Source organism: Phlebotomus papatasi, chromosome 2 (genome assembly GCF_024763615.1).
Source record: "Phlebotomus papatasi isolate M1 chromosome 2, Ppap_2.1, whole genome shotgun sequence".
NCBI lineage: Eukaryota > Metazoa > Arthropoda > Insecta > Diptera > Psychodidae > Phlebotomus > Phlebotomus papatasi.
This window is the reverse complement of record NC_077223.1, coordinates 108,445,138-108,469,408: the sequence shown is the minus strand read 5'-3', so window position 1 is coordinate 108,469,408 and position 24,271 is coordinate 108,445,138. Positions and strand designations below refer to the sequence as shown.

Sequence of the window (24,271 nt, the reverse complement as noted above, 5' to 3'; positions counted from 1 at the left end):
TAATAATAATAATAATAAAAAATATTTGTTTTGTTGACTCTTGAGATCTAACAATTTCAACTTACTAAAAAAGACCTTTTTCCTGATAAACTCCCTATAAATTATGTGATCTTTTTTCTCCAGTTTTAGTTAAAACAAAAATTAAGAGTTTTAAAGAGTTCATGGCCAAGTAAACTGCTAAAAATCTGTTCAATTTTGTATTTATTAAGAATATAAATAGGTTATTTAAAGATCTAATCATTAAATGGCCACAACCGTTTTCTTATTCACGAGAGCTGAAACAAAACAATATTAAGGTAATATACAATTTGGAAAGAGTTCGAAATGTCTGTCTAGTTTATTAACCCATTCCTTACCATTGTATTATACAACATACGCAAATTGAGTGATTTTAGATGATTTATTCTCGGGCAATTTTAATCCGAATTGCTGTCGGGAATGGATTTTTAGTAATTTTAGTTCTTCAATTTCTTGAGAAAAATAGTCTGACAGAGATGGGAATACATTTTGTTATTGTTTTCTTACTTCGCGGAAGGTTATACAAAGTTTTTGCTCAAAATGGCGGACGGAAAATGCGACATTCTGTCGAATTTGGTAAAATTGGCCTCTTTCCTCTTTCCTGATTTGAATTCTAGTTGCCAATTTGTTTTCTTGGATAGTTTCTCAATCTAAAGCAATAGAGTTTTTAATGAATTAATGCACAGAATTTAAATTCAGCGACCGTTAAGACGTGTCTTTAACAGGGGCTCCCCGCGCCCCAATGAAAGGTATTTTTTTTTCTTTTCAAAAAATTCATCTATTAGTCTGTAGCAAACTAATAACAAAATATGAACATTCTATCCTATCTCAAGTATTTCTGGTACATTGACTGAATGTGTTATTTATACAGTGCCCGCTCTCTAATCCGGATCGCCGTAATCCGGACGAGTTATCGACGGTTACATTTAAAATAATTTTGAGGTTATGTATACACGAATATTCAGCAATGAAAAGGAATTATCCTATGATGTTTTTGTTTAATAAATGAAGTATAATAGTATAGAATTCTCTAATTATGTCTTTTTAAGCTTCTTTCAAACTTTTATTCTAATTCTAGAAAAAAAAACTTGTTTTATATTTTCGAGACGTTGAACAAATTCAAAAAATCCATCCGGATTACGAAGCGGACTGTCATATATTGTCTCCCAATCGTCCGGATTACGAAGCGGGCACTGTACTTCAGTATTCAGTTATTTTTGTGACCATACGCGCGGAATGTCAACGATTTCCACAAAGAGTTCCACACGAAAATCTCACCTGATTCTCTCCGATATTCCGTCGGAGAGCAGGCAGGTGGGAAAAATAGGAGAAAACGTCACGGAGAGAAGCTCGCGTAAAATCTTCTCTCATACAAAGTGGAAGATACGGGCCCTCTGATGTTGAACACAAACACCAATGATTTCGACGAGATTGTTTTGGTTTTGCAATGTCCAAAGAAAATTCTCAGAAAAAAAACGTGAAAATCCCCAAAGAAAATGATAATTTTGAGTAGTGAGCTGTACCGGGAGGTCCTGCAGAGGATTAAGAATTTCCCAGGATTGTCTATAGAGTGCCTCCACCTCCTGCATCAGACATATCCGCAATTTTCTCCGCGGACAATTTGGAGTATCCTGAGTTGGGAGCACAAAGAGAGATTGCCAGAAGATTACAGCAAAATCCAGCAGAATAGTCCAGAATTGCTGCAGGATTATGAAAGGAGGATAGAAAAGGATCCCACGTGTGAATTTACAGTGCTTGTTATGGCAGCTGAAAGGAGATATTCGCCTTTCATCCTCTCCCGGATATTGCTCAAGGAGAAGCTAAAAACCAATGAATACAAGGCCAATAAATTGCTCTTTCATCCTCATAGGATCCACGATGAGGTCCTCCGGAGGAATGTTGAGCAGTGTATTGAGCTTGATATTCTCGAGGGGCCAGTTCCGGATGCCTACAGGGACAAAATTGGGGTGTTTTTTGAGAATATGGTAATTATTGGTCAGGAAAATGGGGGTCAGGACTTGTAGATTTTGTTACCTTCTGGGACATTTGCAGCTGTATTCCATCCTCAGTTCCGCGGGAATATCATTTGACACGCAGCTTGATCTCCAGAAAAAGGGCTATAGAAAAACTCCTGACGCCAGGCTCCTCTCCAGGTGCTTCTACCGCGGCCGGAGGATTCACTGGATCGAAAGCAAGGCCTTCTTCGGGAACACCTTCAACCATGGGAAGGTTGTCCAGAGACAACTGACTCCGTACAGCGAAGAATTTGGGGCTGGAATTGTCATCTACTGGATGGGCTTCGTGACGGATATCCTGGAAGACGTTCCCAGTAAAGAAAATGTCTTCATCCGATGTGACTTTCCCAGCCCTCAGGAATTCAGTGTCCTATGAAAAATGTGATCAAAAAACTGCCCGTTTTGTAAGAAATAAAAAGTACCTGTTGCTTGGAATCTTTTATTACAATTATTTGAAAATTTCCGGGAGTTTTCTCAATCACAGCTCGAAGGGATGATGCAGGTCATGATGACTTTCTTCTGAACTTCTACTTCGAATCTCACCAAATGGTCAGGACTGATGCTGCAGCGCATTCTGGAAGAGATAAAAGGGCTGTTGGTGAGGAAAAGAGCAAGTCTCTTGGATTCAATTTTGCAGGAAAGCTCCTCCTGGGATCCCTCTGCAAGAAAATAAAATACACTAAAAACACTCCTTTCAGCTTCCTGAGAATCCTCTTACCGCAATGCACTGCCTGATCCCTGCAATGGCAGGAGATCTTGGCCATTGTGGACTCCATAATGAAAGAAACCGTCCCATCCTTCACCGTGCAGACTTCGATGATCGGCGATGAAGTCTTCATAGTCTCAATGATGTGCTTGAAGAACTTCACACTCGGCACCCCGAGAATCATCTCAAAATCCGGCAATCTGGGCAGTTTATATCGATTCCACTCTTTCCTGGAAACAACCGTAACAGGAACATCATGGCTTATTGGGCAGCTTCTCGAAGGCACACTCGATGGCACCTCAATCTCCACGCACAGACTGGCCATGTTCTTGTTCATCAGCTTCAGTTTGACGAAAGATGAGGAAGTCGTCCGGCTGATGCCGCTCAGAGCCCTGACAAAACTTGCAGATTTCATCTCCAGAATGATCTCATTGTGGGTGTCCGAGAGGCCCTGCATGCTGTACTCATCGAAGAAGGCTTCCCGGTCAATGTCACACCACAGCTGGAGCCCCGTGAGGGCAGAATCCACATTAACAGCCACAATCACGCTGTCCGGACGAGCATTGAAAATCACATCCCTGCCACATTTTGAGAGAGTCGTCACGATATCTGCTAAGTTAATGGAATTTAAAACACTTCTGAGAATCCCTGAGAAGATCTACTCACTCAAAAAATCTCTCATACACCCTGAACCCCGGATAACTGCCCGGAATTTCATCTTCTTGCGTACTCTCAACCTCAAAAGCGCGGGAAAAGATGTCAAAAAGAGCGCGTTTTAAAATTTAGACGACTTTGAAAAACAACGAATTATGGAAAACTTGATTTTTTAAAGAAAAATGCAATCAAAATCCAGGATAATTCTTCAGAATCCCTGGAATGGCATCCTCCTCGCTTATCTGTAGAAATTAACGAGCAAATCAGTTCGCCAAAAATGCAATAAAAATATTTTTTATTTTAAAAAAAACATGGGATGCACCGGATGCACCCGGTTGAACAATAAACACATTGAATTTCCCGGAATTTCCTCTGCTCTGTAAAACAACCGGAAAAGACAATCGAGCTAAAATCCTGAACAAACCTAGAATGCCGAGAATCCTTGCGCCGGGACTTTAAAAAATATCGCAGTCTACCTACAGTTTTCTCACATTCATTCATTCCAAGTCAAGCAGTCATCCAGTTCGGACGTGTTTCACGAAGAATTAATTAAGGCGACGAGTTATTTCTGGGAAAAAGCGTATTTGTGTCTCTCTCTCTAGAAGACTAATCTTCGAGAACCTTGAGAACAAAAGATGAAAGCTGATTCGAGCAAGGGGACGCTGATCAGCAAACCTTCAGCTCCTGAGAAGGGGATACTTCCTAAACTTTCCCTAGTGCCGGCGACTAAGTGTTTCAGACCCTGTCTAAGATATGACTCAAACGACGATCAGTGGATGTTAGAAGTCGCCAAATTCTCATTCATACCAGCCATGCCGGCCAGCTCTTCAAGAGCGGTATCAGGGACTTTCAAGGTGAAGAAGCAGGATAAAAAAAAATCATTGTCAAGTGTAAGGCCATTGAGACCTCGCGACGCATCAGCTGCTGCTCAATGGTCTCTGGAAACAGGAAATTCATGAAGAAAGGAAAAATCATTCAAGGTTTTCTTGTTAGGAATCAACCGAAGGAAGATGAGATAAAGGAGCTACTTTTCCAGTTGCAAGCCCAAAAATTTCGAAAGCTCGACGGATTCCAAGTCCGGGACCATGGCTCATCATTCTTCAAAATGTGGACACAATCCCAAATATCTGCACAATGTGTGAACTCTGAGAAAGATGCCCCATAAGGAGTACAGAGTACAAGGTCAGTCGTCGGAAGATGATCCATAGTGCGAAAGCTACCATGTTGAAGGAATCCTTCGATGCAAATAGTTTGTAAACTAATTTGCAAATAATTTATAAACTAATTTGCGAATGGTTTATATTTATAAACTAATTTGGAAATATAGTTTGCATCACGAAGTATATTCAAAAAGTTTCTAGACTAATTTGCAAGTGGTTTATAAATTAATTTCCAAATGGTTTATAAACTAATTTACAAATAATTTGTAAACTAATTTGCAAATTGTTTACAAACTAATTTGGAATTAGTTTGCATCACGAAGTATATTTCAAAAAGTTTATAAACTAATTTGCAAATGGTTTACAAACTAATTTACAAATGATTTATAAACTAATTTCCAAATAGTTTACAAATTAATTTGCAAATGGTTTATAAACTAATTTGCAAATGGTTTAAAAACTAATTTGGAAATAGTTTGCATCAAGAATATAATTCAAATAGTTTGTAAACTAATTTGCAAATGGCTTATAAACTAATTTGCGAATGGTTTACAAATTAACTTGCAAACGATTTATAAACTAATTTCCAAATGGTTTATAAACTAATTTGGAAATAGTTTGCATCAAGAATATAATTCAAATATTTTGTAAACTAATTTGCAAATGGATTATAAACTAATTTACAAATGATTTATACACTAATTTGAAAATAGTTTGCATAAAGAATATCATTCAAATAGTTTGTAAACTAATTTGCAAATGGTTTATAAACTAATTTGCAAATAATTTATAAACTAATTTGCAAATGGTTTATAAACTAATTTGAAAATAGTTTGCAAAAGAATATCATTCAAATAGTTTGTAAACTAATTTCCAAATGGTTTACAAAATAATTTGAAAATAGTTTGCATCAAGATTATCATTCAAATAGTTTGTAAATTAATTTGCAAGCGGTTTTTAAACTAATTTGGTTCGCAAAGTAATTTGCAAATAGTTTGTAAACTAATTTGCAAACAATTGCAAAACGGAGTGTGAATGGGATAAAAATGAAAAGAGAAAATGCATGAAAAATTAGAATTTATTGAATTTCTCAGGGAAATGCGCTTATTTAATCCAAGCGGATCTATCATTGTCCCTCTTGATGGCCTCCAGGAGCTTAGGGATCTCTTCCAGGTTGTTGGCAATGGCCGAAGTGGAGGATTCAATCCACTGGAGGGAGCTCATGTGAGCATTGAGAATTTTGCCAATCTGAACGATGGGATCATTGGGATCTCTCTCCTTGTTGGCCTCATTGAGATGCTCAATCACTTCCTTGAGATCCTCAGACATCTGCTTGAGCTGGGTATCGAGATTCTCAGCCAACATGTAAGTCTGTGCTCGTTCTCCATCCACCTGAACCATCTTGGCCAGTTCACTCTCGAGCGGCTTGATGCACTCCTCTAACTCTGAATGCTGTGCAGCGATGATTTCCAGCTCGTGCTCCAGGACTTTCTGCTCAGCTGTTACATTCTCCACGGATTCATGCAGATTAACAATCTTTTTGGCATTTTCTGTGAGAATCTTGTCCCAGGCGTTGATTTCGGTGGCTTTATTCGTGAACACTTTCTCTTGCCCCTCCAGCTCCAGTGTCCATTTGTTGATGTGCTCCTCCAGTTGGCAGAGATTTAGCTGACCGACGGAGCTCTGCTGGGATGATGCTGTGGTCACTGTAGCTGTGTTTAGATTCACAGGAGGAGCTGCCTGTGTGGCCGGGGTGGACAGCGTGGGTGCTGCAGTGGCAGTTGTGGGCACTCGGAAGCCACTAAAACCCCCCGAAGTGGCCGGAAGCGAAAATGTCAGAGAAGTCCCTCCGGAAGTTACCGCTGGGGCTGCTGAACTAGCCGCTGAGGGTAGCTGAAAACCCCCTGTGGCAGCTGGAGCTGGTGCTGTGGCTGCAGATGTGCTGACTGGGGTGAATCCTGTGAAAGGAGTGGAAGTTGCTGTACCTCCCAGTGTTCCAAGCCCCGAAGATGCAGGTGTCGTGAGGCTTGCTACAGTGCTAGGTGCCGGAGAGGGATTAACAGAGGAGAAAAGGGAAGAAGTCTGTGTCTTGGGAGTCCCTGCATCGCCTCCTCCCGTTGTTCCGAATGTAATCGATCCGGACGCTAGAAAATTTGAGGTTAGAATACTTTTCTTTGGGATTTTCTTGCAATTTAGACCTACACGGCGTGAATCCAAATGAAAATCCTGTACTTCCGCCAGTGTTGCTCATTATTCTGGTGTTTTGTCTATCGAAAACTTGTGAAAAACCACGAAAATTGCAGTAAAACAGAGAAAATCCCGTGAGAAGCGCAAATGACGTCACGTGATTTTTAGGCGAGTTTTGATGTTTGTCCCTAACCTCACTTTTTCTCGGTGCGTTTTTTAGCGAAAATTAGAAAAACCTCCCAGAAAAATGCTAAGATCTGTGAAATTTGCCTCGGGATGGGTGCAGCAAGCTCGAAGGATGTGCTACAAAAGTGACATCAGCTTGGACAAGCTATATCCGAAGAGTAAAACAAAAATAATTACTCCATCTCCTCCGGTGAGTTGATTGAATTTGATAGAGATTGCAGGTTTACTGAAGATTTGCCCTTACAGTCGGCGAAAGGAGACGCTAAATTTAATGGGTACATCCCTATGGATCAGGTGGAGATCACCTACAGTCGCAGCAGTGGTCCCGGAGGCCAGAATGTCAATATGGTGAACACAAAAGTAGATTTAAGGTTCAAATTGGAGTCAGCCAGCTGGATTCCGGACGCTGTAAAGGCCAAGATGCAGGAGAATTTCAAGAGTCGAATCAACAGGGAGGGATATTTTGTTGTGAGGAGTGACCTTACGAGATTTCAGCATCTCAATGTTGCCGATGCTTTGGAGAAACTCAGGAATTTGATAAGGAATCTGGAGAAGGGAGAGAATATTGAGCCCTCAGCAGACGCTCTGATCCGTCAGAGGAGACTGTAAGTATCCTTAGTGCTCCAGGAAGCTTAGAGGCTAAAAAATCATTGCTTCTTCCAGGAAAGACAAAGCCAATGCCCAGAGATTGATGGTAAAGCGAGAGAGATCCGTCACAAAGGCCCAACGGCAGGCTCCAGTAGACTTCTAACCCGGGAAAAATGTCCGGAAAATGTAGATAAAGCCATTTGTTTTACTTACAAAAATACATAATTCATTTTTGATTGAGAGAGTTTTGTGGGATTCGAAACAGCCCTCCTAATTCACACACGGGATGTCTCAGGAATGGAGGAAATTGTACAGTTAGAGATTTCTTAACAATAGAGAGAAAGAGAAAAAAAACGATGTTTTCTTTGTTGGTCCCGCAGACAAAAGAATTGGAAGATGGAACAGCTGTTCACTTGGGCTCCTCGGTAATTGGTCGACGGAAGAGGAGGATATGTGGCTCAGGATCGTGAATCATGTAGTGAACCTGGGAATTTGAAGATTTCCTGGTCAATTTCCTTTGGAAATTTAGAAAAAACTGGGAGAAAAAGAAAGAAAACTCACCCATCCTCGCGACTGTTGAACTCCCAGAGCTCGCCACTCATTCTCCGTCATCAGGTGTGTCTTTGGAACATTCTTAGCCAGTTCCTTGGGTAGCACAACGTGCCTGAGAACAAAACTCGCATCAGAAAAATTGCCCAAATTTCCCGGACAAAACAAAGCAGCTGCCGGGAAGCATGCTCCAAACAAAACATTCTTCTAGCATTTCTCCCACTTCCCTCGCAATTTCTGCCTAGTTTTCACTCACCTGTATTCGTATTCTTTGTCGTAGTATTTGCTGGAGTAGTGAATATCCTTCGCACTCATTTTTATCACCAAAATTGAGTCTTTTTCCGCAGAAAGGACGCGATTTTTCACTTCGCCAACTGTCACTTCACTTTCAATATGGCCGCTACATTCAAAAGTGGCGCTGTCAGTTATTTTATAGCACCTTTTTCCGAAATTCCGAAAAAAAACGGACGACTTTGCCGCTCAAAAATTTTTCAATTATGATTTTTTTCGCAAATAAATTACATTTTTTGTGAGTTTATCGGTGACGGGCTTTCTTGTTGGAGTTGCTCTTCTTATTGGACATGCCACTGGACAACTTATGCTTGACTCCGGTGCTGTCCTTCGATGTTGAAGTGGTTGGGGTATGTGGTCGTTCTAAAAACGCCAAGAAATCAGTCATAAAGTCCGCTCATTAGCCGGAGAAAGGGATCTACCTGACTGGGAATTGCTGAAGGAGTCACTTAGACCTTGACTCTTGCCGCTGTTGGCCAGACCATCATGAGCAGTTGTGGTATTGTGATGATTATTGACTCCGGAAATCTGATTGTCACTCGAATCCTCGTTGTTTGTCACAGATTCCGACTCACTGTGCCGATCATTTGGATCCACGAGCCCGCTGACAGCCTAAAAAAACATCCTAAGCCATCACCTGGTCTTTAAAACCTTTAAAAATTGAACTTACAGCCATGGAAGTGATGGAAGACTTTGAGAAGAGACGTTCAGCTTCCTTGAATTTGCGATTTCTCTTGTCAGCCTTTGAATTTGTCGCTTTATTTGTCGTTAGATACCTATCCCATCCCCTTATGATGTTCCCATAGAGCTGCGTGTCCTCCAGATAGGATCCCTCGAAGGCATAGATCTGCCTCTCGAGATTGGCCAGAGTATCGGAGATTTCTGTTTTGCGTTTTATCAAATCCGCCAACTCTGCCGTAGTTGACGCCATGATTGTTTACTGAACACTGTTTTCGCTTTCTCTGCTCCCACTGAGCACTTCCAATTAATTTTTTAACACTAATCGATAGCTCACCACTCAATCCTTCTAATCGCTGTAAGAAATATTTGAGAATTTGACTGGAAAATAGGTAAAATTCCGTGTTTTTCTAGAGGTTTCTAAACAAAACAAAAGCCTTTTGACAGTTTTGAGATTTGAATGTTGGCAGCAGTGGATTATAGCAAACAAACCTAACCTCACAAATCCTTCCGGAAGGATTTATTGGCGGGAAAACAAGCTAAAATTAAAATATACTTAAAAATTGTGCAAAAATTCTTTAATTCTTCACTTCTACAACACTGGCACTTGAAATACTGATGGCATCGTCGGCATTTCCACTGTCGGATGAGCAAACAGATGACTCATCATCATCATCATCTGAGATTTCCTGCACTTCCTCCTCTTCGCTCTTCTTCAACAAAGCCCTGTATTCCTTCACTGTGACCTTCTTGGGCACCATCTGCTGCAGGAATTCCAGCTTTGATTCATTCTGGACATACTCCGCCAGGGATTTGTAGTCCAGCGTCTTGATTTTGTCCTTTTCCAGGCGTTTTTTGTGCGCTTTGGACGCCAATTCAGCGATGAAAAGCTCCTAGAATGGATGAAGATAAATTTTCAAAGAAAATCTCTAATTTTCTGCAAGTTACTGCTATTTTTGTGAACTCACAGTTGATTTGCTAACGAGTTGGATGGCTTCTGAGGTGATTGAGCCCACATCCGCTGAACTCTTCATGATAGTCCTAATCTTATTAACAGAGATTACACATTTTCCTTGATTTTCACTCATTTTTCTCGGTATTTCTGGTATTTTTTCAACAAAAATCACAGCAATCGGCGAAAGAGTAAAACAAAAACAACGCCAAACTGTCAGTTTTTTTTTCCGAAAAGTCATCAAAAATTGTCAGAGTGTCAGTGGATTTTCCGGAAAGTCTGGTAAACGTGGCTCGGGAAAAATGTGTGAAAGTTGGGAGGTGAAAAAGCAGCTAATCTGCAGGAATTTGCAGGAGACACTGGGTGAGGAGAAGCTAGTGTCTATCCTGAAGGAAGGACGTGATGTGAAAATCTACTGGGGAACTGCTACAACTGGAAAACCTCATGTTGCCTACTTCGTTCCCATGTCCAAGATTGCAGACTTCCTAAAAGCAGGATGTGAAGTAACTGTGCTCTTTGCGGATCTCCATGCCTACCTGGACAACATGAAAGCCCCATGGGCTCTACTGGAACTCCGAGTGAAGTACTACGAGGCAGCAATCAAAGCCATGCTGCAGTCCATTGGAGTTCCTCTGGAGAAGCTGAGATTCGTCAAAGGGACGGATTATCAGCTGTCCAAGGAGTACACTCTCGATGTCTACAAGCTGACCTCCGTCGTAACTCAGCACGATGCCAAGAAAGCCGGAGCAGAGGTCGTAAAGCAAGTGGAATATCCTCTTCTCTCTGGCCTTCTCTATCCCGGACTCCAGGCCCTAGATGAAGAATACCTCAAAGTAGACGCCCAATTCGGTGGAGTGGATCAACGAAAGATCTTCACATTCTCCGAGAAATACCTCCCTCAGTTGGGCTATGAGAAACGCATTCACTTCATGAATCCCATGGTTCCTGGCCTGGCCGGTGGCAAGATGTCTTCATCAGAAGAAGACTCCAAAATCGACCTCATTGACTCAGCTGCCAATGTCAAAAAGAAACTCAAAAGAGCTTTCTGTGAGCCAGGAAATATCCAGGACAATGGGCTGCTGTCCTTCGTAAAGCACGTCCTGTTCTCCCTGTTCAAAGATGACGAGGGTTTCCTGGTGAAGCGAAAGCCAGAATTTGGAGGGGATTCCACGTACATGAAGTACCAGGAACTGGAGGATGCCTTCGCCAAGGAGGAAGTGCACCCAGGAGATCTCAAGGAAGCAGTCGAACGATACATCAATCGTCTCCTGGATCCCATCAGGAAGATCTTCGAGAGCCCAGAACTCAAGTAAGTCATGCAATTTTTATCCGGATTATGAAATGTTTCAAGTGAAAAGTGCGCACGGTGCGCACGCTAATGGGTTAATAACGGACAAAATTTGAATTTTTTCCGGTGGATATTCTGCGTAAAATCTTTTATGATTTTAAGTAATTTAACAAAGTTAACAGAAATATTAAATAAATGGAAAAATCAGTATTTTGAGGATTTCGGATGTGATTTTATTGCAAAAAAAAAGTCTTTTGGATGCTGATAATTAGTTTAAATTAAATCATGGACAAAATGAGCATGCCAACAGAAATTTAATATTAGAAAAAAAAACTAAGAGTTATTAGACTTGAATCTCAAGACCCTTTAGACTTACCTTATTCACTATCGTAACCTTTAGCCCCTTTAGCGAACAGTCATGAGTCTTTTTTTATAAAAGGCGGTCAAAATATGACCAAAAATGGATTAAACATAATTTTAAAGAGCGTTTGATTGCCAAATATCCAACTTTAATTTTACGAAATTTGCTAAAATAATTGATTGAAGTATTTTTTAAGGTTAGAATTTTATTGCAAAGAAAATACCGAAAAAAAATCGAAATTTTTGAAAAACAGTTTTAAATCGTTCTATTTGTCTCTCAAATGAAATACAATTTCTGAAAAAAATACATAAACTGTGCAAACAGATGGAATTCCCACGAAATCCACGAAATATTTTATTCCGGATACGAATTCCGGAAACTACATTGAACTGTCAAATTTTAACCACCTGCTCTATGCGCCTCTGGTGGAGTGCAAGCGCAACACAAAAATGTTCCGAAGATTTAAATTTCAAATTGTGTTTTTTTCCGAATATAAATGACAGAATGTGTATTTAGATTTAGAAGAAATTTGACATACAGTAGACTCTCTCAAATTCGAGCATTTGGTACCGAAATGTCACCCGAATTAGAGAGAAATTCAGGCGTCAAAATATTTGAAAATGCAATTTTTCACTACTATAGGCAATAAATCAGAGAAGAACCTATAGATTTGATCACTTATGAAGGCTTGGAGACTGAACCGAAAGCTCTGGAAAAAGTTGATGCATTTTCCCTGAGTGATTTTCTACTTCCGACGATTTCTGGACCCCAATTAATAATACTAGTTTTCACGTCGGTTTTTTCTTTACAATTATAGTCATTCGAGGAGAGATGGAACACCTTTTTTATATTCAATATAGCGGATACGTTTTGAAAGCGAGACAAAGACGAATCTCACTGTTTTATCATTTGAAGATTCTAAATTTAAGATATCAATATTAGAAATGTCTAGATGAAAATAGTCACTTCGAAAATTAGGATTTAAAAAAGGTTGCATTTTGAGGCACTCAAAAAAAGTGCGCGTGAGATGGAACACCCCTAATTTTAGGAAAATATTTATAGTTTATTTTATTAATTTAGAATAGGGGGGAACTGATTTTAGACATGAACACTATTTTATTCAATTTATTGGAGTTTATTTTATTTTTTCAGTATAAATGATTTATTTTGTGGAATATGTGGCTCATATACTTCGATGGCAATTTCACTGTGAGTGTATCATGTCAGTCTTACGAAAAATTTAGGGAAAATAATTTCTAAGATTTACTTGAAAATATATCGAAGAACATTGACCAAAATTCACACCGAAAGTGTTGCCAAAACTATTAAGTTCCATCTCTCCTCAACCCCCAAATACACGTATTCTTATGGTGAAATAAAACTTTTTGGCCATTTTTAAGACATCCAAAAAATTCAATTTCAATTTTCTCGTACAATTTTAAAGGTAGAAAGCTGTAACTTGGGGGTTTTCATTAGAATGTTGAGGGGCATAAATAGACCAAATGATGTGGAGATCGTGCATAGGGTGTAGACAGGAGGCGAAGTGGTCCATCTCTCCCACTGTTCCAACTCTCCTCGAATGACTATACTACTTGTTGCTCGTGGGAATTCCGTCTTTGCACGGTTAATGGCCTCTACACATTGGGAGCAATTTTTGTTAAAAATTGCTTTTTAGAAGGAAATTCCCTGCAGCCTTGTAGGTGGAAACGTCAAATTTCTGTCAAAAACGCAATTTTTGACGAAAACTGCTCTCAACCCTATAAGAAAAATCCGGCGCGATCCAATGGAAATTCCATTGGTAACAGAATGGAATGTTCCATGCGTCCACTTGGTGAAATCCACCCTTAATCCCCCTGGATTCCCCTGTAGAAGTACATTGTAATTTTGCATTGGCGCGTCACGCAATTTCCATGGGAATCTACCAGCCTCGGTGGTGGTGTTATCCAGTGGAAATCCATGGGCATTCCCGTTGAAATTCTAAAGCTGCCGCATGGTAATTTCCACTGGTACTCTATGGGAAATCCATGAGTACTCTCAGAAAATTGGCCGGTATTTTCCCATGGGACACCAAGGGAATTCCTGTGGTAAGTTCCGTACCTGGGAGGGATAATTTCCACTGGTACTCCACTGGCACTCCATGGGTGATCTCGGAAAACCGGCCGGTGTTTTCCCATGGGATACCAATGGCAACCCAGTGGTAACTGCTTTACCTGGGCGGGGTAATTTCCACTGGTACACCATGAGCACTCCATGGGTGATCTAGGAAAGCTAAGCGGTGTTTTCCCGTGGGATACCAATGGAATTCCTGTGGTAAGTGCCATACCTGGGCCGGGTAATTTCCACTGGTACTCCACTGGCACTCCATGGGTGATCTCGGAAAACCAGCCAGTATTTTCGCATGGGATACCAATGGAATCCACATGGTAAGAGCTGTACCATGGCATTCCACTGGCAGACCATTGCGTTGGCAATTCATGGATGTTAAGAAATGTTTCCTCTTGATGACTTGGTGCTGGAAGAGAGCGATGGCGATGCAACAGAAGATCCTCTTTTAGCACTATACTCTTCGAATGCGGCGAAAGTATTGTCATATCGATGATACTAAGAATCTCTTGGAGTTGACATGTCAATTCTATGCGACCTTCTTTTTTTTTATGCCTAATGAAATATCTCCATTCTATTAAAGAATATACTTTTCTGTAAGCGTTCAGGCAATTTTTGTACTTCAGATTATCGTTCAAGCTTGAGACTAAAGTAATAACACTGGTCATATATAGCAGAGAACATTTTATTTCATGTATTAACTTCACTTTTTTAATTAAATTAAAAAAAAATAATACATTTAATTTTAAAAAAATCTAATTAAACTTCAAATTAATTTAATGTTCAGATACATATATAAAAAATATTGACGTGATTGAAAAATTATTTACATTATAATGAATTACAAAAGAAGCAGGAATCGTTGATCACCTAGAAAGAAAAGTTGAAAAAAAGTAACCGTTACTAGCCACTCATCCAAATTTTCATGAGCATGACTTGATTTTTAGAGATAGGTATGCCTAATTTACGTAAATAAATGTGCACGCTGAAATTCCCCATTGGCTAATAATAAATAATGCTGGCGCGACATTCCATGAAGGAACTGGGCCTTCCCGCAAGGAGATTTTTAGACATGCTATATTATTTTTTCTTGTACGGGATGAGGTTGCCAGTTCCATGCCCCGTGGAGTCAAGTGCAGTGAAGCTCACTGGATGCAATCCGAACACCTTTAACGCCAGAAAACTTCCTGGTGACCTAAAGGGGATTCGAAACCGGGACACTTGCATCATAGAGCGAGTGCTCTACCACTTGACCCATTGAGTGCCAAATATTCCATTGAATAATGGCTCTGAAAAATTACCCACAGCATATAAAAAATACAAATATTTACGGAAATATAATTTTATTGGGATTTCTCTGAAATTTTGGTTCTTTTTTAGACCAATGGCTTCTCGCCGCATTTTTTTAATATTCCCTTCATTAAGGAGTTGACGACAAAGCCATTTCCACGATAATGGATCGTTTTCTTCCACTTCCTCGCAAAATCCGCCGAATTTTCGGCTGTCTGGCCTGCTTCCTGAGATTTGTCTTCAAAATTACCCAGTATTTCTCAATCTTCCGGACTGCAGGACAGGTTAAACATCTTTTCCACAGCCTTAGACTTGGAATCCTTTGAAAAGATGATCGTTGTGTTTCCGGGACCTTGTTTTAGTACGTTGATGATGTTTGCCGGTTCGATGGGGAGCAGCCTAAGTTTTATAGGTTATGAAACCATTCCTCTTTTTGTTTTTATAGACCAAGCTCCATAAAAAAAGAATAATGCTAGGACCCACCTCTTTCCATCTGCAAAGCTTCTCAAAACACATTCATATGTTGTCTAATGATGAATATGAAAATAAATATGGCCTATACAACGAGTGATTCGGGATTTTCTGCCGTCTTGCCCGATGAGGTCGGTGGCAGCCGCAGATGTTTTAAGAGCAAATAAATCTATCTATCTATCTATAAAAAAGGTATATATTAAAGAGTAAAAGAGTATTTAGTAAAGAGTAAAATAGGAAAAAGGATACTTACTAAAAAAAAATCAAAATGTTCACTTAATTTCACTTCGAAAGTACAAATCGACAGGTCCGGAGGCGTCGATAAGCTAGTGGCGAGAATTATCGACACTAGCGACAAAAATGCAAGTTATTATCTCGATTGTCCATAAATGAACATTCGACAATAGCGATGGATCGCAATGAGACAGTTATCATTTCACCTGATTAATAAATTATCTTGAAATGACATCGACGAAAAAAAAAACGAAATCCGAATCCTTCTGAATCTGACTGCATATCATACGAATCGAAAATTCATCGTGCACACGCTACTTTAATTTACTACAATATTGCTATTGTATGTTTTTTTTATAATTTGGTAGACTACAAATTATTAAAGACACTCACCTTACACAGCTTACGATTTAGACGATAGATAGATGTATGAGTAGATTCAGACGATTTCAAATCTCGCTGAGTATATGGCCCAGGTACTGCTGAAGTGTTCTTTGGTAATGGAATTGCTGGCGTTGCCTTCTTACGCTTTCTGCATGGCCTATTGCTGTCTTTGATTTGACCGACTATTTTGGCACAGGACTTCATCGCCTTATCGTGTATAATATGGTCTATAAAATATGAAAAGCTTATTTATTTTATTTGTTTATACAAATAATACAAATCCATTTCTACACAAGAAGCCCACATTGCTCAGGGCTTCTCTCCTATTTCTTCCAGAAAATCGTAGATATTGTATAGGATTTCCTTGATCATTTTATTGAATGTACCCAAAATACTAACGCTGATCAGATTATTCTTCATACTTTCACAAGGAAATCCCCTAAATTCTTAGGATTGTGTTGTAAATTTTCAGAAATACCCAAGATAAAAGTGTTTGTTGTAAGATTTACCAGAGAAGGGAAGCAGTATGAGCCTCCTTATCAACATGGGTGTCTATAATATATTTAACAAAATATACAAGAAAATCCCAAAAATCTCACGTTTTCTGCGGAAGCGCAGTAAAAATCTTCTGAACAATAAAATAAAATTTAAAAAAAATGAGAATATTTTACAAAATATATAAGAAAAATCTAAGAAAATCTTTGCATTTTTTGGAGGAAGTAGGAAAAATCTCTTGTTCATTATAGCTTTCTTGGGTATTTCCAACAAAATATACAAGAAAAAATTTTGCATGACTTTCCGGAAAGCGAATAAACAGCAATAAAATGGATTTTATGTGCTGTTGAATTGTGAATATATAAGAAAAATTGGCGCGATCCAATGGAAATTCGACTGGTAACAGAGTGGAATTATCCACGCGTCCACTTGGTGAATTCCACCCTTAATCCCCTTGGATTCCACTGGTGAAGTATATTGTAATTTTGTATTGACGCGTCACGCACGCAGTTTCCATGGGTATCTACCAGCCTCAGTGGCGGTATTACCCACTGGATATTCAAATATCTCAACTAATTTGGAAAATATTCAAGAAAAACTTGTGACTCAAAGTTGATTTGACGGTATTTTCTTTTCTAAATGGCGTCTTACCTTGTCAACACAAAGAATGAGACGGAGAAGATGATTTTTTTGTGTTTCGCGCACTAAATTTCTTTATTTCGTATAGAAAACCGTGTCACTTTATTTAACTAGTTCTATTGTTCATCCCGCACACTTTTGTCACTGGTTTTTCAAAGTTTTAATGGTATTTTTTTCACAAATAACTGCACAAGAACCAATTCACCACGACTTCCAGAAAAATCCGTGAGCAATGCGCGTGCGCTAAAATGGCGTTATTTACTCATCGAACGCATCATCGACTCGTCGATTACATTTGAAATACAGAGACCGTTGTGATAAATTATTTCGATTAATATAAAAATAGACATATCGCAGAGTGAAATCTTTTTTTTTTTAATAAAATAGAACACTGGAACTTTCCATGGTGCTCCACACAAATTCTTCTGGAATTTTCCACCTGGAAGTAGGAATTCACAACTTTGAAGTTTCTATGGGAAACCCTTCGTAGTGCGGATGGTGATTTCCGTCCATCACCAGGGAAAATTTCACTGTTGTTTCACTCATATAACCGTGGTGAGAAACCACAGGATTACCAGTGGATATTACCATGTGTATGAGTGTATATAACCGTGGGAGAACCAAGGGTCTTCCACTGGATGTTTACACTGGAATATTCCACTGGTACTCCACATGAATTCCTTTGGGATTTTCCATCTGAAAGATGGAATTTTCCACCTGGAACTTTCTACGGGAAAACCCTTGGACTACCCATGGTGATATCCACTCATCACCCTGGAAATTTCCACTGTCATTCCACTCATATAACCATGGTGGAAAACCAGAGGATTACCAGTGGAAATTTCCGGGGGTATCACTGAAAAATTCCTTGGGAAACCCCATGGACTACCACTGGATATTGCTGCTGGAAATTTCCACTGGTATTCCGCACGGATTCCATGGGAGTCTACCCGTGGTATTTCTCAAAGGGAAAACCACTGGATTAACCCTGGTGTTTTCCACCCATATAAAGGGAAATTTCCGTCCTTATTCCATGCGGAACACCAGGGGTAAGAATCCAGGTGGAAAGCTAAGGGATCTCCAGTGGTTATTTCCATGGGCACTCATGGAAATATCCGGTCTGTCATCCGTGGCTGGATCCATTTCTTATAGGGAATGTGTAGACGCCTTAAGAGACAGGTCAGAATTTTGGGGATAATTTAGCGAAGTTTTGGCCGTCTTATCTGCTTCTTTATTTCCATAAATGTCGCAATGGCAGTGCCCAGAGATCCAGACAATTTTATTGTGTGGTCGATGAATAAGAAGATTGCGAACTTTGCTTCTGATAGCACTATCATCAGTAGGATTCATCAAGGATTTAATGAATAAGGACATTCCATTGCTATAAATATTTCTTGGTCCTTCGAGGATATTTGTTAATTCCAGAGCAAAGAGAATGCCCTTAACTTCAGCTGTGTACAGTGCCCGCTTTGTAATCCGGATGATTGGGAGACAAAATGACAGATGTCCGCTTCGTAATCCGGATGGATTTTTTGAATTTGTTCAACGTCTCGAAAATGTAATACAAGGTTTTTTTTGTAGAAATGGAATAAAAGTTTTAAAGAAGCTTAAAAAGACATAATTAGAGAATTCTATGCTATTATACTTCATTTATTAAACAAAATCAGATAATCAGTTTAAAAGAAAGCTAGAATATCATCCTTAATAATTATAAATAAAAAGAAAAACTGTCTCCGAGGCATCCGACGCATCCGAGCAAGAAAAATAATCAAAAATGCCACGAACTTGCACTTGATAATTTTTTGTTGTCGTGATAACACTGCAATTCCCTAATTAATTGTCTACTTGCAGAAAACTGGCTGAGGAGGCCTATCCGGCTCCTGGGAAGGTTAAGAATGCCCCCAAAGCCGCAGAAAACGGAGTTGAAGATGGTCCTCATCGGCTGGACATGCGAGTGGGGAAGGTTGTTGAGGTGAAGAAGCATCCGGACGCCGATACTCTCTACGTGGAGTCAATTGACGTTGGGGAATCTGAGCCACGGACAATTGTCAGTGGATTGGCGAATTTTGTGAAGCTGGAGGACATGCAGGATCGCCTGGTGGTGGTTCTGTGCAATCTCAAGGCGGCTAAGATGAGAGGAATTGAGTCTAAGGGGATGGTTCTGTGCACTTCCAATGCAGATCACACGGAAGTGGAACCTCTGTTGGTGCCGGAAGGAAGCAAACCTGGGGATAGGATCAGTGTTGAGGGGTACCCAGGGAAGCCGGATGACCAGCTGAATCCCAAAAAGAAGGTTTGGGAGAAGCTTCAAGTGGATCTCAAGACGAATTCCGCCGGGGAAGCCACTTGGAAGGAGAATCTCCTTCAAACTCAAATTGGTTCTGTCACGAGTCGACTCAAAAATGCTTCAATTAAGTAAAATTCATTTTTCAAAATTTTCGAAATAAAAGCCCAAAAAAATATGCATTTATTTGCTTTTATTCATGTTTTGTTGTTTCTCTTTAAATTACAAATCAGTTTTCTCTCATCTTTTTTTTTCTAAACTAACTAAAATAAAACAATGAAACGTTTTCTGATGCAGTGAATCTTTGAAATTTTCTTTTTTATAAATAAGACATTTTTTTGCGGAAAGGAAATTTTTTGCTCTTTTTTTTGACAGAAATGTTTCTTTTCTTTTTTTTTCACCTCTAAAATATCGCGTGAAACCCATTCATTTTTTTTTGCATTTTGTATAAAATGGTTTAAAATTTCTTTTAAAATTTTTAAATTGTGAATCTCTTCCAGTGTTGATTTTTATCGGAATTCCTTTGATTGCCTGAAAGATTTTTCGATTTGCAAAAAGAAATCTTTTGCACGAAGTTAGCTATTGAAGTCTGTAAGAAGCCCCGCCTACAAATTCTGTCCGATACGCCCCCTTTAGGAAATATGCTAAATCAAAGATGGTATTTTTTTATCTCATTTTGTTGAATGTGATTTTCTACGAGAAAGTGATTTATACTGTTCCATTTGCCAAGAGGACCTTAGAGTCTGTTCACATAGAAATAGGCCACGCCCCTTCTGATCGTAATGCAATTTATTTTAATAAAAAATATGTTATGGGTAGTTTTGAAATTGTTCTGTTTTTAATTTCTTCATTTCAGATTTCTCTGTATGACATTTTCTTATTTAGAAAAGAAGTTGTTATGAAAATTGTGGTTATGATGGTCTCCCTAACCTCAAATATTCCCGATAAATGATTAAAAATGCCAAAAAAAAACTTCTAAACTTACTTTCTGACAAAATGAAGCATTTTGAAGAGAAGTCAATGAATTTAAGTTGATTTACTTTGTGATTTTAGAGCCTCTTTTCATTTGAAATTTAATTTAGGTTAGAATTGTTCAAAATACCGATTTTTAGTACATTTTAGAAACCAAACTTATGCTAAAAAGCTGAGTTTGTCTCCCAAATTATCTAAATTATCTTTAAAAGATGATTTAGAAGCCTCTGTTTCCTTAAATATTTCCCTTATCTTTGAGGTTAGAAACAGTCTAACCTCATTTGCAAAATAAACCTTGGCAGAATAGTAAAAAAAAATTCCAGTGTTTATATTATGTTAAATGATTCTGATTCTGTAACAAAGATGTTGAAAGTAGTGATAAAATTGGAAACCTTCAGAATTTACGCTATTAAATTGAACCAAAGCCGTAACTTTCTATATTTCAAAATTGCTTTTTTTAGGTTAGGAACAACATAACCTTACTTCCAGGAATAACCATAGAATGCCTAATTGTTGATCCTGCAAATTTTTGAGTTTCTAGAAATTCTGGGCAAAAGGGCCGCTATTTTTTTAATAAGGGTCTTCTTACTGTGTTATCACACTTGCACATTAAAATTTTAATATGATTCACATTAATTGTCGCTGGTGAGAGTCCAAATATGTAATTTGTGTGTTTAAATCATTTTATATTCAAAATTTGGTCTATTTGTTGATAAAAATGTAGACTTGGTCCGCAAAATTTGATATAATTATATATATAATATATATATAATTATATATTTGATATAATTAATGCGATTTCCTCTTTAATTTTTTAATGTGAAAAATATTTATGCTTTAGGTAAATTTAAACTTATTTTTGCAGGCTAAGTCCACTTCTTTATGATTAAATAGAAAAACCCCAAATATTAAGTGACTCAAAGACACAAATAACATATTTGAACGCTCACAAGCGACAATTAATGTGAATCACATTAAAATTTTAATGTGCAAGTGTGATAACGCCGTTAGGCTATGCACATGAAAAGCCTGAAAATCTTTCGGAATTTTCGCTACAACTAATTTTTCTAGGTTATGTCAAATGTAATACCAAATTCAAAATAGTTTTTTTTTTATCAAGGAAAAGGTGCAGAAGTAGTAATGTAAATTCTATAACAGCAGTAAATTTGCGTTTCTTTTCGTTAAAATTATTTTATTGTTTTTAGCAATGACTAGATTTTATTTTAGGTTAGGTTGAACATAACCTTACTTCCAGAAATAGCTTTGGAAAAGGTACACCAAAATGTTGATTCCGCAATTTTTGAATATTTTCAAATTCTTCGCATTCATTTTTCTTCAGTCAGAAAAAAATATTTCAGACGATATAATAATTTGGAAATCTATTTTTTTTTGTATTCCGACTGGAATTAATTAAGGAAGTCTGTGAGGAAATCATTGGGCAAAATAACTTGCATAAGAGGAATTTTGCGATGGACTTACTTCCTGGAGTTTTTTCATGTACCAAAAATGAATTCTACAAGGGGCGTGGCCTATTTTTATGGCAAGACTATAGCCTTTTTTCGGAAAGGCTTTCCTTGGCGGGAATAGCTCTCTCGGTATAGTAGCTCCGTATCAAATTTCAACCATTCCAAAACTGCAAGAAATATTAAATTGCGCTGATTTTTCCTTCAGACTTGTTCTGAAGAAGGCGTGGCTAGAAAAAATGTGGGCGTGGCTTCTTAAGCAAGGATCATCGCATAAAATGAATGAATCCGGTTTTTACTTGCACGTATTTATTTTTTGTAGTTGCAATTCTAAAAAGTAAAATTTTTATTTCCTTCGAAATTCAAGAATGTTTTTCTATGCGTGATTTTTTTTGTTTTCAAATTTTCTCGCGATTTTTTTTACTGTTTTCTTGTTTTTATTTTTTATTTTTTTGTAAGAATTCTTCCAATCAAACTCACTTAGAAGCTAAGGATTTTTTTTTGTTTAAAATTAAAACTAAATTATTAAACACTAATTATTTTTTTCTTGTGTTTTTTTTTATCTCCGCATTTTCTCGCACTATATTTTTTTTGTTTTTTAAATTACACTTCAAGAGATATATTTTTTGTGTTTTCTTTTTTTTTTAATTCATTCTCTAAGCCATTGTTTTTTTCTTCTTCTTTTTAAATCTTTTTGATTTGAACAATGCGCTTTATTGGGGCTGTCTTTATTGAGGAAATAAAATTATAGATTATATTTCTTTTGTAAAATATATTTCTTTAGCATTTTGTTGTTTTTAATTAATTTTTTTTTGTCAATATTACCTACATCTCTCTCTTGTTTTTCTTTATATTCGCGTTCTATGCAACGTGTTGGTTAAAAGAAGTGATTTTTTTCTCTTCGAGGGGATTGTTTTTTTTTTAAGGAAGAAATAAGAGTGTGAAGAATTGTGTTATATTTTTTAAATCATGTTCTCTATCCCATGAATTATTCTTTATCTCTTCATTCGCTCTCTCGCGCGGTCTCTCTCTCTCTCTCTTGTATATTTTATTCATCAATAAACCCTATTAATCTTTTTAAAGATAATTAATAATGCATCTTTATATCCATTTAGTGACAAAGATATTTTCTCTCAATTAGATTTTTTTCATCAATTAATTTCTACAACATAAAATTGCATTCAAAATTATGTTTTCTGCTTTTTTTATCAACGAATTCTCCTTCATTTTAATTTTCTTTTTTTACTTTCATCTCCAAGTAATTTTTTTTCCTCTCTATTTTTTTTTTAAATACTGCCCATTCTTTTTGATTCCGCCCCTTTATCAATAAAAAAAAGGTGGAATTATTTTAGTGTTCCTCTTCTTTCTTTTTTTTTTTAGTCAATTTAAAAAGTCTACTACATATTTTTCACTGCCTCAAAGTTCCCTTGAGGAAGTTGTTTTTCTCAATATTTTTTTGTTGTTGTTGTTTTTAAAGAAATCTCAATCCCAATTACCATTTCTTACACACATCTCTTTCTTACTCTCAAGCATTTCTCTCTCTCTCACTATTATCCTCTAATATTCCAATATTTTTTTCTTTTTATCTTTTTTTTTAAATTGCATTTACAGATATTTTTTTTTCATCTAATATTTTACCTGCTCTTGCTCCCATCCAGTTTATTTGTATCTCTCCCTTTCGTGCCCTTTCCAACTTGCATTCAGTGATTACCATTTGTTCACTGAAACGACAGAAAAAAATCCAGAAAAGAAATCCAATTAAAACAAAATCTGACCCAATTAACGCAATTTTCTTGGAATTTCCTGCATTTCTGCACCACTCATTTAATTCCTGGTAGAATTCTTTTACTCTTCGAGATGAGCAAATTAATTGTAACAAAAAAATTACTGAGAACAAGAAAAAGAAATAATACGGTGGAACTTTTGTTTGCTCTTTAGATAAACAATAAAAAGTAATTGTGATATGAAAAAAAAATGTTCACTGAACTTCTTCGGAAGAAAGACATAGGGTGGAGTCTACACTTATGGATGTTATACACTTAACTAATCTCAAGATATTACTTAAAACTGATTTCAAAAATCACAAAATGTGTTAATCACATCATAAACTAATATTTTTATGACTTTTCGAAATCTGTTTTCGGTAAGAACTTTAGGTTTTTGCACGCTATCCATAAGTGTATAACATCCATAAGTGTAGACTCCACCCTAAGAGGTATTTAAGAGACCTGTCTTCCAACGACCTTTTCTTGATATTCGTCAGCCTTTGCAAATTATCATCATGGATACATCATCATCATCAA

The 24,271-nt window shown here is 37.7% G+C and overlaps 9 protein-coding genes and 1 long non-coding RNA gene across 10 annotated transcripts in view; 3 read left to right on the top strand and 7 right to left on the bottom strand.

The window, feature by feature from the left end:
• The first annotated feature begins 1,431 nt into the window (after positions 1 to 1,431).
• On the top strand, positions 1,432 to 2,465 carry LOC129800756 (CDAN1-interacting nuclease 1-like). The gene is made up of 2 exons (XM_055845368.1): positions 1,432 to 2,003; positions 2,071 to 2,465. Exons 1-2 carry the CDS (start codon positions 1,515 to 1,517, stop codon positions 2,407 to 2,409), a joined length of 828 nt encoding a protein of 275 aa, XP_055701343.1. The 5' UTR covers positions 1,432 to 1,514; the 3' UTR covers positions 2,410 to 2,465.
• Positions 2,459 to 3,519, bottom strand: LOC129800755 (checkpoint protein HUS1). The gene is made up of 3 exons (XM_055845367.1): positions 3,406 to 3,519; positions 2,752 to 3,348; positions 2,459 to 2,692 (listed from the first exon to the last, which is right to left on the bottom strand). The coding sequence occupies exons 1-3, from the start codon at positions 3,455 to 3,457 to the stop codon at positions 2,508 to 2,510; spliced, it is 834 nt and encodes a 277-aa protein (XP_055701342.1). The 5' UTR covers positions 3,458 to 3,519; the 3' UTR covers positions 2,459 to 2,507.
• A 2,094-nt stretch (positions 3,520 to 5,613) lies between these two features.
• Positions 5,614 to 6,828, bottom strand: LOC129800748 (nuclear pore glycoprotein p62). Its single transcript, XM_055845361.1, has 2 exons — positions 6,756 to 6,828; positions 5,614 to 6,697 (listed from the first exon to the last, which is right to left on the bottom strand). Exons 1-2 carry the CDS (start codon positions 6,802 to 6,804, stop codon positions 5,658 to 5,660), a joined length of 1,089 nt encoding a protein of 362 aa, XP_055701336.1. The 5' UTR covers positions 6,805 to 6,828; the 3' UTR covers positions 5,614 to 5,657.
• A 149-nt stretch (positions 6,829 to 6,977) lies between these two features.
• On the top strand, positions 6,978 to 7,754 carry LOC129800749 (peptidyl-tRNA hydrolase ICT1, mitochondrial). The gene is made up of 3 exons (XM_055845363.1): positions 6,978 to 7,116; positions 7,173 to 7,531; positions 7,590 to 7,754. Exons 1-3 carry the CDS (start codon positions 6,988 to 6,990, stop codon positions 7,675 to 7,677), a joined length of 576 nt encoding a protein of 191 aa, XP_055701338.1. The 5' UTR covers positions 6,978 to 6,987; the 3' UTR covers positions 7,678 to 7,754.
• Positions 7,700 to 8,454, bottom strand: LOC129800752 (cyclin-dependent kinases regulatory subunit). Its single transcript, XM_055845366.1, has 3 exons — positions 8,320 to 8,454; positions 8,076 to 8,178; positions 7,700 to 7,998 (listed from the first exon to the last, which is right to left on the bottom strand). Exons 1-3 carry the CDS (start codon positions 8,376 to 8,378, stop codon positions 7,924 to 7,926), a joined length of 237 nt encoding a protein of 78 aa, XP_055701341.1. The 5' UTR covers positions 8,379 to 8,454; the 3' UTR covers positions 7,700 to 7,923.
• Positions 8,455 to 8,534: 80 nt separating this feature from the next.
• LOC129800750 (chromatin modification-related protein MEAF6) lies at positions 8,535 to 9,487 on the bottom strand. The gene is made up of 3 exons (XM_055845364.1): positions 9,025 to 9,487; positions 8,777 to 8,966; positions 8,535 to 8,717 (listed from the first exon to the last, which is right to left on the bottom strand). Exons 1-3 carry the CDS (start codon positions 9,283 to 9,285, stop codon positions 8,599 to 8,601), a joined length of 570 nt encoding a protein of 189 aa, XP_055701339.1. The 5' UTR covers positions 9,286 to 9,487; the 3' UTR covers positions 8,535 to 8,598.
• Positions 9,488 to 9,599: 112 nt separating this feature from the next.
• On the bottom strand, positions 9,600 to 10,228 carry LOC129800751 (chromatin accessibility complex 16kD protein). The gene is made up of 2 exons (XM_055845365.1): positions 10,001 to 10,228; positions 9,600 to 9,925 (listed from the first exon to the last, which is right to left on the bottom strand). Exons 1-2 carry the CDS (start codon positions 10,223 to 10,225, stop codon positions 9,611 to 9,613), a joined length of 540 nt encoding a protein of 179 aa, XP_055701340.1. The 5' UTR covers positions 10,226 to 10,228; the 3' UTR covers positions 9,600 to 9,610.
• On the top strand, positions 10,221 to 19,834 carry LOC129800747 (tyrosine--tRNA ligase, cytoplasmic). The gene is made up of 2 exons (XM_055845360.1): positions 10,221 to 11,293; positions 19,101 to 19,834. Exons 1-2 carry the CDS (start codon positions 10,287 to 10,289, stop codon positions 19,666 to 19,668), a joined length of 1,575 nt encoding a protein of 524 aa, XP_055701335.1. The 5' UTR covers positions 10,221 to 10,286; the 3' UTR covers positions 19,669 to 19,834.
• LOC129800754 (uncharacterized) lies at positions 14,406 to 17,502 on the bottom strand. Its single transcript, XR_008751646.1, has 3 exons — positions 17,262 to 17,502; positions 16,125 to 16,342; positions 14,406 to 14,606 (listed from the first exon to the last, which is right to left on the bottom strand). It is a non-coding gene; the product is annotated as an uncharacterized LOC129800754 (long non-coding RNA).
• LOC129800746 (zinc finger protein 628) overlaps positions 19,710 to 24,271 on the bottom strand; it is a 23,428-nt gene continuing 18,866 nt past the window's right edge. Inside the window, exon 6 of the mRNA XM_055845359.1 lies at positions 19,710 to 23,689. Coding sequence (XP_055701334.1) covers positions 23,687 to 23,689 — 3 coding nt within the window. The 3' untranslated portion in view covers positions 19,710 to 23,686. The remainder of the gene's footprint in view (positions 23,690 to 24,271) is intronic.